Below are 14,817 nucleotides of genomic sequence, written 5' to 3'. Positions count from 1 at the left end.
ACCTAGTCTTGGCGCTCCGGTACCGCTTGCCTTGCGGTAGCCGAGAGAACAGTCTATGACTACAGTGGCTGGAGTCTTCTACAATTTTTAGGGCCTTCCTCTGACACTGCCTGGTATAGAGGTCCTGGATGGAAGGAAGCTTGGCCCCAGTGATGTACTGGGCCGTACGCACTACCCTCTGTAGTGGCCGAGCAGTTGCCATACCAGGCAGAGATGCAGCCGTAGAACCTTTTGAGGTTCTGAGGACCCATGCCAAAAACCTTTCAGTCTTCTGAGGGGGAATAGGTTTTGTCGTAACCTCTTCACGACTGTCTTGATGATGGAACTTGGAACCTGAAGCTCTCAAACCTGCTCCACTACATCCCCATCAATGGGAATGGGGGAGTGCTCGGTCCTCATTTTCCTGTAGTCCACAATCATCTCCTTAGTCTTGGTTAAGTTGAGGGATAGGTTGTTATTCTGGCACCACGCGGCTAGGTCTCTGACCTCCCTATAGGCTGTTTCGTTGTTGTCGGTGATCAGGCCTACCACTGTTGTGTCGTCTGTAAACTTAATGATGGTGTTGGAGTCATGCCTGGCCACGCAGTCGTGGGTGAACAGGGAGTACAGGACTGAGCACGCACCTCTGAGGGGCTCCAATGTTGAGGATCAGCATGGCAGATGTGTTGCTACCTACCCCACCACCTAGGGGCAGGTCCAGAATCCAGTTGCAGAGGGAAGTGTTTAGTCCCAGGATCCTTAGCTTAGTGATGAGCTTTGAGGGTACTATGGTATTGAAAGATGAGCTGTAGTGAATGAATAGCATTCTCACGTAGGTGTTCCTTTTGTCCAGGTGGCAAAGGGCAGTGTGGAGTGCAATAGAGATTGCATCATCTGTGGATCTGTTTGGGCGGTATGCAAATTGGAGTGGGTCTAGGGTTTCTGGGATAATGGTGTCGATGTGAGCTATTACCAGCCTTTCAAAGTACTTCATGGCTACGGACGTGAGTGCTACGGGTCTGTAGTCATTTAGGCAGGTTGCCTTTGTGTTCTTGGGCACAGGGACTATGATGGTCTGCTTGAAACATGTTGGTGTTACAGACTCAATTGGGGACACGTTGAAAATGTCAGTGAAGACACCTGTCAGTTGGTCAGCACATGCCCGGAGCACACGTCCTGGTAATCCGCCTGGCCCCGCAGCCTTGGGAATGTTGACCTGTTTAAAGGTCTTACTCACCTCAGCTACAGAGAGTGTGATCACACAGTTATCCAGAGGAGCTGATGGTCTCATGTATGCCTCAGTGTTGCTTGCCTCGAAGCGAACATAGAAGTGATTTAGCTCATCTGGTAGGCTTGTGTCACTGGACAGCTCGCGGCTGTGCTTCCCTTTGTAGTCTGTAATAGTTTGCAAGCCCTGCCACGAGCGCCAGAGCCATCTTATGTGATTCGATCTTAGTCCAGTATTGATGCTTTGCCTGTTTGATGGTTCGTAGGAGGGCATAGTGGGATTTCTTATAAGCTTCCAGGTTAGAGTCCCACACCTTGAAAGCGGCAGATCTACCCTTTAGCTCAGTGCAAATGTTGCCTGTAATCCATGGTTTCTGGTTGGGGTATGTACGTACAGTCACTGAGGGGATGACGTCCTCGATGCACTTATTGATAAAGCCAGTGACTGATGTGGTGTACTCCTCAATGTCATCGGAAGAATCCCGGAACATGTTCCAGTCTGTGATAGCAAAACCGTCCTGTAGTTTAGCATCTGTTTCATCTGACCACTTTTTTATAGACCGAGTTACTTGTGGTCCATGCTTTAATTTTTGATGGTATGCAGGATTCAGGAGGATAGAATTGTGGTCAGATTTACCAGGGAGAGCTTTGTATACGTCTCAGTGTGTGGAGTACAGATGATCTATAATATTTTTCCCTCTGGTTGCGCATTTAACATGTTGATAGAAATTAGTTCAAACTTATTTAAGTTTCCCAGCATTAAAGTCTCCGGCCACTAGGACGCCGCCTCTGCATGAGAGGTTTCCTGTTTGTTTATTTCCTTATACAGCGGACTGAGTGTGGGCTTAGTGCCTGCATCTGTCTGTGGTGGTAAATAAACAGCCACGAAAAGTATAGATGAAAACTCTCTTGGCAATTAGTGTAATCTACAGTTTATCATAAAATACCCTCCCCCCCTACCGGAGTGTGCTGATCTATCTAGCCGGTGCAGCGTATATCCCACTAGCTCAATATCCATGTCATCTTTCAGCCACGATTCCGTGAAACATAAGATGTTACAGTTTTTGATGTCCCGTTGGTAGGATGTTCGTGATCGTACCGCGTCTAATTTATTGTCCAATGATTGTACGTTGGCGAGTAATATTGATGGTAACGGCAGCTTTCCCACTCGCCTTCTGCGGATCCATACGAGGCACCCCGTTCTGTGTCCTCTGTACCGGAGTCTCTTTTTCTTGCCAATAACGCGGATGTTGGCCTTGTCGGGTGTTCGAAGTATACCCTAAGCGTCTAGCTTGTTGAAGAAAAAATCTTTGTCTAATCCAAGGTGAGTGATCGCTGTCCTGATATCCTCTCCATACGAGGCACCCCGCTCTTTTTTGCCATAAGATACGGTGGCAGAAATATGTACAAAGTTATAAATAACGCAAAAAACCCCACATAATAGCACAATTGGTTAGGCACCCGTAAAACTGCTACGCCATTTTAATGGAGGACATCATTGACAAAGAAACATAGCAGTCTCTAGGCAAAACCTGTCATTGTGTAAGGACTAAGAGTCCTCTTACTTAGATCTAGTGCCTTTCAACTGCATTCTGGAAGGCCATGTCGAACATTGCCTACCCCGTCATAGAAAAATTATAAAGAAATGCACCATGTATAGAATGGAAGCACAGCTTAGAAAAATAAATGGTGAAGTTAACGAACCAAAAACTATAGCACAGCAAAAACTGAAGTGTTTCACCAGATAGTGTTTTTTTTTTGGTGCGCCCTCCCCCCCCCAAAAAATAAAAAACATACAGAGAAAGGGGGAGTCATCAACTAGATTCAGCCGTGTGACAATTTTTTCTTGAGGAGATGGTTGGGGGCAAATTGACTGGAAGATGCCAGAACAAATATGTTTGAACGAAATAATAATTTGACCCTTGTTTACATTTGTATACGATCAGGTGTCATGGGAATACATTAATGAATTCATAAATAAAAATCACTTGGAGCTGATTTCCTGGTGTTTTTCAGTCTTTTATGTACACCAATAAATATTTATATATTTTAAATTGCCTCAGAAATCTTTGAAGGCCAAATAAAACCACCCATGTGCCAAATTCGGCCTGCGAGTTGGGGGAACATTGCTATGTCCTCAATGTCACTCAGAAACTAATTCCAATGTATGCCTGGTAATGGTTCTGTTCAAAACAAATGTAAAATAATTTTGGTTCCAACACCTCTTTCTAGCTCTTTTGAGTGTAACAATGCAGTACTGTAGAGAGTACATTAATTCATACAAACGCTGTTCGTCCGTGCTCATCCATGTTCTAGCGATTTCTAGCTCTTCGAGTAAACAAATAACTTGCATCCTGTTCTCTCAAATGTGCGGTCCTAAATGATTAGCTAGCTAAACTAGCTAGTTACTCTGCTATTTTTCTCACATGTGCAAAATCTGATTTATTGCGCTAGTTAACGTTGGCTGAGAAATATATAGTGTATATATTGAGCTAGCTACTATTTCTCTCTTCTTGACCATGAGAAAGGATAAGTAGTAGTAGTCTCCAGTATTGACTGACAGACTAGACACTCACGCAGACTGTATTGGACAGAGGTGACGCCATCCATCTTCGGCCAGTACGACTGCACAAGCTAATCTCTCTTCCTGCAGGACAAATAAAAATCTCGTCTTAAATCCAGCTGTCGCTATAGTAAAGGCATCACACAAATTAAATTGTCGTTCTACTCTCCCGATTTCATTCTATGATAGTCCTTCTCGGCTTTGCTCATCGTACTGCCAGAGGTGAGATCAAAAGATGCAGTATGGCAAGAGATAGGAGGGACCACTTAAATGAATGGCGATTTATACATTTAACTTGGCCAACTAGCTAGGCAGCAGAGAGCCGAGGCAACAAATTCTATGGTATTTAAAAACAACTAAGCAGTAGCACAGTGTAGTATCTGGGATCGACATCTGGGGCGGCAGGGTAGCCTAGTGGTTAGAGCGTTGGACTAGTAACCAGAAGGTTGCGAGTTCAAACCCCCGAGCTGACAAGGTACAAATCTGTCGTTCTGCCCCTGAACTGGCAGTTAACCCACTGTTCCCAGGCCGTCATTGAAAATAAGAATTTGTTCTTAACTGACTTGCCTGGTTAAATAAAGGTAAAATAAAATCGACATCTGTTTATATTAGTTACTATGCTGTTACTAAGCAGTAATGTATTACGGCAGTGTTACGTTACTACACCTAATAGGAAATGCACATGCGCACTAGGGTGCCGGGAACTGTAGAGCACAAGGGGTTTTGACTAAACTAAACTAACTGTACTCCCGTCTCCTGCCACTGGTCATTTCTCCACAACACAAATATTACACACAGGACCCAGACAGCGGGGATCATAGACTCCCCAAAATCAGAACGTCTCCCTCCCGGATAGTCTCAAAAACGTGGCGACACCTTCAATCACATAGAAAGAAAGGAATAAACGCCCCTTGTCTGCCAAGAATGCTGAATAAAATGATATTTGAACTTACTCCGCCGATTGTCTGTGCTGTTGGTCTTTCAGCTGATTGAAATTTGAGAAAACATCCACGGGACTTAAACGGACTTCAAAACGCGGGTCTGTGTGCGTGGCAATCAAGATGTTTGCTCATGACAACATGCACAAGATGGTAGACCATGCATGCTTAATAACAGGCGTTTAACATGATGTTGTGCATGTGCCAGGTGATACATTTTAACTTCAGCTCAGGCTCTAAAAAGTTGGGTCAACAACACTTTCCTGTGGATGTTTTTTCTTAAATTTCAAGCAGAAGGATAAACTGCACAGACAACGCCACAGACGGGTGAGTGTCGGGACTCAGGTGACGCCACAGACGGGTGAGTGTCGGGACTCAGGTGACGCCACAGACGGGTGAGTGTCGGGACTCAGGTGACGCCACAGACGGGTGAGTGTCGGGACTCAGGTGACGCCACAGACGGGTGAGTGTCGGGACTCAGGTGACGCCACAGACGGGTGAGTGTCGGGACTCAGGTGACGCCACAGACGGGTGAGTGTCGGGACTCAGGTGACGCCACAGACGGGTGAGTGTCGGGACTCAGGTGACGCCACAGACGGGTGAGTGTCGGGACTCAGGTGACGCCACAGACGGGTGAGTGTCGGGGCTCAGGTGACGCCACAGACGGGTGAGTGTCGGGACTCAGGTGACGCCACAGATGAGTGAGTGTATGTGTTATCATGATGAGCCACTTTGGGGTGGACAACCACCGGTCTCATCAATGAGAGAAGGTTTGAAAGAGACAAGATGGAAGCATACATTGTTGGACAACCTTATGGGGCAAAACACATGTAATTCAATAACCACGCATTTGATAATTTCAAATAAACCGCCTGCAACTAGACATTGAAGTTTAGAAGACATTGGTTGTCTTCCAGGTCAGGAATTGAGGAAATATTGACAAGTTCAGGTTGGTCAAAAATGCTCTGTAGTATGTCAAACAGTAATGTTACTTATCTAATAATAATAAGACCTACCTGTGGCAGAGAGTAGTGTTTGTAGAACTGTCCACTGAAACAAAGAAATGTACTATAACATTGTTTTACAGTGGGGTTGGCTACATAAAATGGAAAGCTGATAATAGGCCTAGCTATCACATAACGAGATGACTGGTCCCCAAAGCAGACCTACAGGGAAAGTAATGGTGGAATTGTAGATGGGAACACCGCCCACTGAAATACTAAAGGGAAACGTTACATAAACAGGGACAGCACAATAACATGGTGAACCAGTGTGCGTTTGCAGGGCTGGCTTACATCAACTTGAAAACTGTCAAAAGAGAGGATGTAACAAATTAATCTGGTCCTACTTTGGACAATCCAGATCAGACGCCAACGCATGGTGCAACGACGACGATTGCACACCAGGATTTGGTAGAAATGAACCAAAGCAACTGCACAAACACATTCGTGCACTCGCTTTACTTCCAGTCAAAGAGCAGGCGTGCAGCAAGCACGAAACAAAAGTGCGTGTGATCACTTATTATTATAAATTCTCAACCTCAACAACAGATGGCGGTACGAGTCTATCAAGTCATTTTCACCCAAGGAAGAAGAAGAAGAAGAACGTGGCTTCCGGCTAAACAGTAAACACATGTGGCAGCGATAGTTTTACACTTTAGGTGAGTTTATAACAGATAAATATATTCTGATCACATTATTTAACTGAATTTATCAGTTTCTGAATTTCTGCGAATATATTTCGCTACAGATTTAGTTCACAACTCCGCTGAAAAGGACTCTTAGAGTAATACTAGCAACTCTTCACGTTATCTAGCTAGCACGTTTATTTGTAGCCTCTATCCTAACCGTTGTTTTTATAGCTGAGCAGTTATTATTGTTTATTTTTTCACCTTTATTTAACCAGGTAGGCAAGTTGAGAACAAGTTCTCATTTACAATTGCGACCTGGCCAAGATAAAGCAAAGCAGTTCGACACATACAACGACACAGAGTTACACATGGAGTAAAACAAACATACAGTCAATAATACAGTATAAACAAGTCTATATACGATGTGAGCAAATGAGGTGAGATAAGGGAGGTAAAGGCAAAAAAGGCCATGGTGGCAAAGTAAATACAATATAGCAAGTAAAACACTGGAATGGTATATTTGTATATAGTTAGTATGAAGTTAGTTTTTAAATACATATTTATATACCACTTTGTATTTTTAGATGAATGACCGCTGCTTTTGCTAGATCAGTCTAGGGGAACATACACCATACTCCCGAATCCCTAATGTTTTTTTCCATCTCTCGCTCATCCGTCTCCCTCATCTCTCTTTATATGTGTACCCCAGGTGTTCCAGCAATGACGCGATGGGCCAGAGCCAACAATGTCCACAAACACAAACCTGCTGAGGCAACACCCTGGAGCCAGCTTAGAACCAGAGAGGGAGGAGTAGGGAGGGGTCGTCCAGGCCCTTTTGGAGGTTCAGGAGGTGCTAGCTCTAGCCATGGTCCTGGGGGTTGGGGAAGAGGTAGGGGAGGAGGGGGAGACCCTCTGAGGCGAACGCAGCTCGGCGATGCTGGGATTAAGAAGCCCTGTCGGAAGAAGAAAGACTACGACAATGAGGATGTGAACGGCTTCATGGAATACCTTCAGAGTGGCGGGGCTGGGACGTCCAGGGGAGGTGGAGGAACAGGGATGGGGGGACTCAGGGAAGAGGTAGAGACAGCCCTGAAGAAAGACAGGAGGAGAGAGGACAGGAGGATTAAGAGACAGGATGACAAGAAGAGCAGCATGGTGAGTAAGATGGGCAGAGATCAAGCGTAGAGTGACTAAGTTTCCAATGTTGCTACTAATAGTGACACTCAACCTTGTGATGTTGTCTTACTCTCTTACCTCTTCCTTCTTTCTTACCTCACTCTCCCTGTCTCCCCCTCTCCAGGTGTGTTTTAACTGTAGGAAGCCTGGCCACGGGTTGGCTGACTGTCCGGAGGCGGACCGAGACGAGGAGATGGGAAGGGAAATCTGCTACCGCTGTGGATCCACAGAACATGAGATCCAACGCTGCCGTGCTAAAATAGATCCTGCTCTAGGTGTGTGTTGTCCTGATTCCTGGTTGTGTTCTATAATTCAATTTAGATTTGTTCCGTTTGTTATTCTTTCTATGCTGAACAAAAATATAAACGCAACATAGAACAACTTCAATGATTTTACTGAGTATCAGTTCATATAAGGAAACCAGTCAATTGAAATGAAGTTATCTCATCTATGGATTTCACATGACTCGGCAGGGGTGAGGTCATGGGTGGGCCTTGGAGGGCATACGCCCACCCACTGGGGAGCCAGGCCCAGCAATCAGAATGAGTTTTTCCTCACAGAAGGGCTTTACTACAGACAAAAATACTCCTCCGTTTCATCGGGTGGCTGGTCTCAGACGATCACGCCCGGGGAAGATGCCGGATGTGGAGGTCCTTCTTCCCCTTCTATTTTTGTGTGTATGGAACATTTCTGTGATCTTTTATTTCAGCTCATGAAACATGGGACCAACACTTTCACATTTTGTTACGTTACAGCCTAATTCTAAAATGGATTTTTTTTTTTTTTTTTTTCACCCTCTCATCAATCTACACACTACCTCATAATGACAAACCACACCTTTGACAGTGACTACAGCCTTGAGTCTTCTTGGATATTACGCTATAAGCTTGGCACACCTGTATTTGGGGAGTTTCTCCCATTTTTCTCTGCAAATCCTCTAGCTCTGTCAGGTTGGATGGGGAGCATCGCTGCACAGCTATTTTCAGGTCTCTCCGGAGATGTTCGATCGGGTTCAAGTGCGGGCTCTGGCTGGGCCAATCAGACATTCAGAGACTTGTCCCGAAAACACTCCTGCGTTGTCTTGGCTCTGTGCTTAGGGTCGTTGTCCTGCTGGAAGGTAAACCTTCGCCCCAGTCCTGGTCCTGAGGTCTTTGGAGTGCTCTGGAGCAGATTTTCATCAAGGATCTCTCTGTACTTTGTTCCATTCATCTTTCCTTCGATCCTGACAAGTCTCCCCGTCCCTGCCACCGAAAAACATCCCCACAGCAGGATGCTGCCACCACCATGTTTCACCGTAGGGATGGTGCCAGGTTTCCTCCAGACGTGACGCTTGGCATTCAGGCCAAAGAGTTCAAGCTTGGTTTCATCAGACCAGAGAATGTTGTTTCTCATGGTCTAAGAGTCTTTAGGTGCCTCTTGGCAAACTGCAAGCGGGCTGTCATGTGCCTTTTACTGAGGAGTGGCTTCTGTCTGGCCACTCTACCATAAAGGCCTGAGTGGTGGAGTGCTGCAGAAATTGTTGTCCTTCTGGAAGGTTCTCCCATCTCCACAGAGGAACTCTGGAGCTTTTTGGGTTCTTTGTCACCTCCCTGAATAAAGCCCTTCTCCCCTGATTGCTCAGTTTGGCCAGGCAGCCAGCTCTAGGAACACTCTTGGTGGTTCCAAACTTCTTCCATTTAAGAATGATGGACACCACTGTGTTCTTGGGGACCTTCAATGCTGCAGACATTTTTTTGTTACCCTTCCCCAGATCTGTGCCTTAACACACGCCTGTCTTGGAGGTCTACGGACAATTCCTTCGACCTCATGGCTAGGTTTTTTGCTCTGACATGCAATATCAACTGTGGGACCTGACATAGACAGTTGTGTGCCTTTCCACGTTGTAGAAACATCAAGGATGATCAATGGATTTGATTGAATGTGTGTGTTTGTTTCTCTCTCTCTCTCTCTCAGGGGAATACCCGTATGCCAAGTGTTTCATCTGTAGTAAGACTGGCCACCTGTCCAGGTCCTGCCCAGATAACCCCAAAGGACTGTACGCTGCAGGTACAACACATGCACTCTCACAGTACTAAACTGGGCTGATAAATCAAACTGTGAATCCACAACTTTGTCTCCTCCCTTTCTGTCCGTCTGCAGGAGGTTGTTGCCGTGTCTGTGGTTCAGTAGAGCACTTCCAGAAGGATTGTCCTGAGCACCAGGCCGCGTGTGAGTAGCTCCCGTCTCTCTCTACCCTGCGTCAGGATTGTCTGTTCGACAGACCCATTTTCCCCTGCCCGCGTCACGGGAATGTTGTGCTCGCACGACAGATTCAAATAAGTCATCGAGGCGGTTATCGTTTGCAGCGTCGCTAATGTCAGAGGATTTGACTAACTAACGGTAGCAAGCCAGCGAAGTAAAATATCACAGATTGAGCCAGAAGAATTATGAACGTTTCATTAGCTGTGGCCATCTGTTTTGCCTGTTCCCGTTGTCATCATTCACTCACTGTTAAGTTCGCCACGGTCCTGACTTTAGCGTTAGCGATCCTGCTACGGCGCTTTCTGGCCAGGCATCACTCGAACGTGACGCCTGTTTGTAAACCAAAAATGGGTCTATATGCGCTACATTTCTCTCTGAACATTCCCTTTGTATATATATATATCTATCTGAACGTCATTTGTGTTCTGTTTCATCTATCTGAACGCTCTGTACAGTTAGTCCTCTTTATACGCTCCCGAGATGTGACTGACGTGTGTTTGTCCAATTCTCCCCGTAGCTAACCAAGTGACCTTGGGCTGGCTGTCCAATAACATGAGTGCCGACCACGAGGAAGTGCATGTGCCTGTGAAGAAAGCCCCGCCCAAACGGGCCAAGGTAGTGGTCTTCTGACCTGCCAATCCACGCAGAGGACTCGCCAGATTGGACAGGACTGACATCGACACATCCCAAGACTGAAATCCACGAAGGGCGTTCGTTCTGTCACCGTTCTCACTTTCTCTCTCGGAGCTTTGACAAACAACATCCATAGTCAGGGAAAATGGAGAGCTGCTCTTGACTGCCATATTGGAAAGCGCCCTCTGTGGTCTCACACCCTGGACTCTGTGTATAGGACTGGAAGTGATTTGTATGGATGAGATGAGACTGGAGCCTGTATGCTAGCTAGCGGGTCGCTCCTGTATCTAAAGATGTGTTTTTATATCTCGGTAGCCATCTATCCCGTGTGTCTCATGTTTGGTGTGTTCTGTCATCCATCCCCAGGTGTCTCAGAAACAAAAAGGTTCAAAATATAGGTTTCTATTTGCATTTCACAGAATTCGTTTTGTCATCGAGTACCATTATTACTGCACGTTCACTCACATCAACATCTGAAATATTTCTTGCAAAATTCAATAAATTAGACTTATATTACATACATGACCTACATTTGCTGTGACCAAGACATTTTGGGTAATTCGGAAACACCGTCCGTTGTAAATTGGACACCTGTATTAGCAGCCGCTCGACTAGAGACGTGTTTTGTCTCGTTAGAATCATGAGTCTCCATATAGTATCAATTCAACCATCAGACTCCGGTTCAGTGTGTGTGGTGTCTCTCTCCAGGAAGGTGGTACGTGTGCTAGCCGTCTCCTCCATACACTTAGACCAGCCTGCCAGGTTACATGCTACATGCGGCAACACGCCTGACGTCACCTGGTTGTGGTAACACACCTGGAACACATGGTTTTAACACATTGTCTCTGAATTGTGAGGGCTCACGATCGTCAAGGACAACAACCACCCGAGCCACTGCCTGTTCACCCCGTTATCGTCCAGAAGGCGAGGTCGGGGGGGGAGATGTTTCCACGGTTACAGACCTCAGGCCTAGCACATTAGGGGTCCCTGTAGAAGACAAAACACACACATATGGCTAACAGGAATCAGAACGATCCCATAACCATCTCCACTCAAGAAGACGGGAACGCACACATTCTTCTAAACGGGGGTGCCAAACGTATTCCACGCAGGGCCGAATCTCTGCGGGTCTTTTTGTGTTTCCTTTCAGTTACGACCTAGAAAGCCAGAGGTGAGGGGAGTTCCTTACTAATTAGTGACCTTAATTCATCAAGTACAAGGGTGGAGCGAAAACCCGCAGACACTTTGCACCTCCGTGGAATGAGTTTGACGCGTGTTCTAAAGGAAACCTTTACTTGTCGTTGCAGGGCTGTCTCTTTGACAACGGGAACACGAAGTCCCGGCCCTTGCCTCCGTTGATTGGGTGGGGGGGGGGGCATTTAATGTGGTACACCGTCTCCTCCTCATCGGCCCCCTCTACCTCCTCACAGCTACAGGGAGAAGGGGGTGTGATAGGTTAAAGGTCAAGTTAGTTTAATGAACACAAAGCTCTGTGTCGCTCATACTTTCAGCAAAATGTGGCACCTTAACCGGGGAGGACGGGCTCAGTAATGGAATAAATGGAATGGTAACAAATTTAAAGGTGACTTACAGATAGTGTCCCCCAAAGAGGTCGCAGTGTGAGGTCAGCCAATAGGGTGAAGGCATGGAGGGCAGAGGTCATGACCTTCTGAACTTGGGACACAAAGCAGCTCCTCCTCATGGACAAACACACCGATCTGGGAACATACATGTTAAGGAAACTAAAAGCAAAAAAGGACAAAGAATCCCCTTTAGAAAATTGCCATATAGTGTCTCCATACATGCATTAGTGTGTGTTTCTCACCCTGTCATTGATGCTGCTGGCTTCCCCAGTCTTGTTTTCCCAGTCAGTACAGTCAGAGCTGCTACATTGTTAAAACCCAGATACACCTGCAGGAGACAGACAGTAGTGATATGCGGGGTGACTCTTAACCTGCAGTGGATGGGTTTCGGGTCATGAAATATTGTTTGGATGAAGGGCGGGCGGGTTGAGTAAAGCGCAAACAAATAATAATACAATCCGTAGTTCTTGTGTAATTCATATCTTTAAGGCTACATTGAGTTCTTTCATTTTTTTTTTATCTGGCATTTGGCGCATAAGTCTAAGCTTTAGGGGCCGACTTTGCTGCGTGCCAAATCGGCCTACACACCAATCCCAGAGAACGTTAACATCTTAACATCGATTCACTGAGGCAAAAAGGACAAGGCCAGAGTTCAATTCGGTAAGAGAAGAGCTGCAAAATGGAGATTTGAAAAGAAAGATAAACGACGGCCAGAAAAGCAACGTTTCAGAAAGATGTGGTCAGACTGGTAAAAGAGGATGATGACTGTGAGGTGCCATACAAATTCGTAAAGTCAGGAGACGCGGACCACAACACCGGAACGTCATAAAAAGGAAACTGTACAGCGCATTTTCTACATTTGCTGGTTAGGCTTTGATGCTGGCCTCAGACGTTCACTTTATCACAAGTCGGTGGTTGCAAATGGGTTATTAGCAATTGCGAGTGGCTACGGGTGAACAAATAGCTGACCCCTGCATCACCAACAGACAGACAGCAGGGAAATAATGAGGCTGGACTAAAAGCTTTAGTCAACTTGTCATCTGGCAAGGCAGTGATGTGGTTGAAGGCAAACACAGTCAGGTACAAGGCTAGCTTAGCTAGAATGATGGGTGCTGGTAGTGTCATGTTCATTACATGGTTGTGCTACCTGGTTCCTTTTATCCCAGGGGACGGAGATAAGAGCCTCCTCACCGGACAGGGTGCGCTTTCTAGCCATCAATAATTATCTTCCTTACGATGGCAGGCAGGTATCTCCTCTCCCAGTCCTTGTTGGTGTATGTGACTTGAGGGACAGGCAGGTACGTCTCCAGGTGTGTTAGCCAGCTGGTAGATGAGGGAGGCGCTGTTGATGTGACGCGCTTTGTTCGCGGTCCACTCCTCACAGTTACAGGCCTCCACTCAGGACGCCTACCTCAATACTACACACACGCATTTAAATACTGTGCCAATTACATTTCCACAGGATCCCATTATCTGACCGGGAATTCATATGACGAGACATGTTACCTGTTGTTAAATGTGTTGTTGACCACAGCCTTAAAGACCAGTCTGTCTCCTACAGAGAAGGGCCCTCTGAAGCGGAACATGTCTACAGCCCCCAGAAGGGAAGCGGTCACACAAACGACTGGAGAGAGAGAGAGAGGGTTAGTAGGGTGTGCGTGTGTACCTCTTAGACAAAAAAGGGTTCCAAAAGGGATCTTCGGCTGTCCCCACAGGACAGGGGTAGGCAACCCTGGTCCTGGAGTGACGCAGTGTTTTTTGATTTAACCAACCTGGGAGACCGGGTGTGTTGAATTTAGGCAATCACTCAACTGATCAATTAGCTCGATCTGGTGTGGTGACTAGTTGGAACAAAAATCCTGCAGTACCTGCAGTACTCCAGGAACAGGGTTGCCTTCCCCTGCCATAGGAGAAACCTTTTATGGGTTCTACATGGAACCAAAACGGGCTATCCTATGGGGACAGCCATAGAACCCTGTTAGAGGGTACCTGGCTGCCACTGTGGCTGCGTTCTCCATCCAAGCCATGATTTGTCGTCCGGAGGTGTTGCCGTGGTGATTAGCGTGTAGAGGCAGGACCAGCTCGACGCTCTCCACATGCGTGACCGCTGTGGACACGGGAGACTGTGGGTTTCTCCTGCGTCTTTGCTTCGTGCCTAAGAACAGCCCTTATTCTATATACCTCACCTCCTCGGTTCTTCATTATAAACTGGGTAGTTTGGCTCCTGGATGCTGATTGGCTGACAGCCATGGTATATCACTCTAGTGTTAATTGCTCAATTGTAATTACTTCAACACTACGGCCTATTTATTGCCTTGCTTCCTTAATCTTACCTCATTTTCACACACTGGATATAGATTTTTTCTGTTGTATTATTGACTGTACATTTGATTAGTCCATGTGTAACTCTGTTGCTGTTTGTATCTCACTGCTTTGCTTTATCTTGGCCAGGTCGCAGTTGTAAATGAGAACTTATTCTCAACTGGCCTACCTGGTTAAATAAAGGTGAAATAAATCAACTAAGAACAGCCCTTAGCCGTGGTATATTTGTCATATACCACACTCCCTCATTGCTTAACTAGAGACTGGCTCCAAGATGGCCTTTGTTTTTAACTTAATCTACTCACGTCCGCATGCTCCATTTCTTAGTGGGCTTACTCCGGATGCACACTAGCGCTCAGTGCACACTGCGAATATGCTCCGGGAACTCTGTCAGAGCACGTGGACAGCTTAACAAGCCAACCGCCACTTCCCCGATCTAGCTGGGGTCATGACCTCAGTGCGTGAATATAATAATTGTATATCTTCGGCTGTGAGTGAGGAAAAAAACACAAAACGGCCTCTGTG

The 14,817-nt window shown here is 46.3% G+C and overlaps 2 protein-coding genes across 2 annotated transcripts; one reads left to right on the top strand and one right to left on the bottom strand.

Moving 5' to 3' along the window:
- Positions 1 to 6,299: 6,299 nt before the first annotated feature.
- Positions 6,300 to 10,808, top strand: zcchc9 (zinc finger, CCHC domain containing 9). The gene is made up of 6 exons (XM_064972347.1): positions 6,300 to 6,367; positions 7,047 to 7,492; positions 7,638 to 7,788; positions 9,467 to 9,559; positions 9,653 to 9,721; positions 10,272 to 10,808. Exons 2-6 carry the CDS (start codon positions 7,058 to 7,060, stop codon positions 10,382 to 10,384), a joined length of 861 nt encoding a protein of 286 aa, XP_064828419.1. The 5' UTR covers positions 6,300 to 6,367; positions 7,047 to 7,057; the 3' UTR covers positions 10,385 to 10,808.
- A 95-nt stretch (positions 10,809 to 10,903) lies between these two features.
- On the bottom strand, positions 10,904 to 14,560 carry LOC135544604 (acyl-coenzyme A thioesterase 11). Its single transcript, XM_064972348.1, has 5 exons — positions 13,118 to 14,560; positions 12,213 to 12,298; positions 11,979 to 12,105; positions 11,683 to 11,817; positions 10,904 to 11,374 (listed from the first exon to the last, which is right to left on the bottom strand). The coding sequence occupies exons 1-4, from the start codon at positions 13,184 to 13,186 to the stop codon at positions 11,812 to 11,814; spliced, it is 288 nt and encodes a 95-aa protein (XP_064828420.1). The 5' UTR covers positions 13,187 to 14,560; the 3' UTR covers positions 10,904 to 11,374; positions 11,683 to 11,811.
- Positions 14,561 to 14,817: the final 257 nt, after the last annotated feature.

The sequence above is a fragment of the Oncorhynchus masou genome, chromosome 8, assembly GCF_036934945.1.
Source record: "Oncorhynchus masou masou isolate Uvic2021 chromosome 8, UVic_Omas_1.1, whole genome shotgun sequence".
NCBI classification, from domain to species: Eukaryota; Metazoa; Chordata; class Actinopteri; order Salmoniformes; family Salmonidae; genus Oncorhynchus; species Oncorhynchus masou.
Note: the sequence above shows the minus strand (reverse complement) of the source record. Positions and strands in the feature narration are given on the sequence as shown.

Coding starts and splice junctions, on each gene's coding strand:
- LOC135544604 (XM_064972348.1), bottom strand. CDS start 13,186: ATGGCTAGAAAGCGCACCCTGTCCGGTGAGGAGGCTCTTATCTCCGTC. Junction 12,299..13,117: donor CCTGGGATAAAAGGAACCAG/GTAGCACAACCA, acceptor TGTCTCCTGCAG/GTGTATCTGGGTTTTAACAA. Junction 12,106..12,212: donor CCAGCAGCATCAATGACAGG/GTGAGAAACACA, acceptor GTATGTTCCCAG/ATCGGTGTGTTTGTCCATGA.
- zcchc9 (XM_064972347.1), top strand. CDS start 7,058: ATGACGCGATGGGCCAGAGCCAACAATGTCCACAAACACAAACCTGCT. Junction 9,560..9,652: donor CAAAGGACTGTACGCTGCAG/GTACAACACATG, acceptor GTCCGTCTGCAG/GAGGTTGTTGCCGTGTCTGT. Junction 9,722..10,271: donor TCCTGAGCACCAGGCCGCGT/GTGAGTAGCTCC, acceptor TTCTCCCCGTAG/CTAACCAAGTGACCTTGGGC.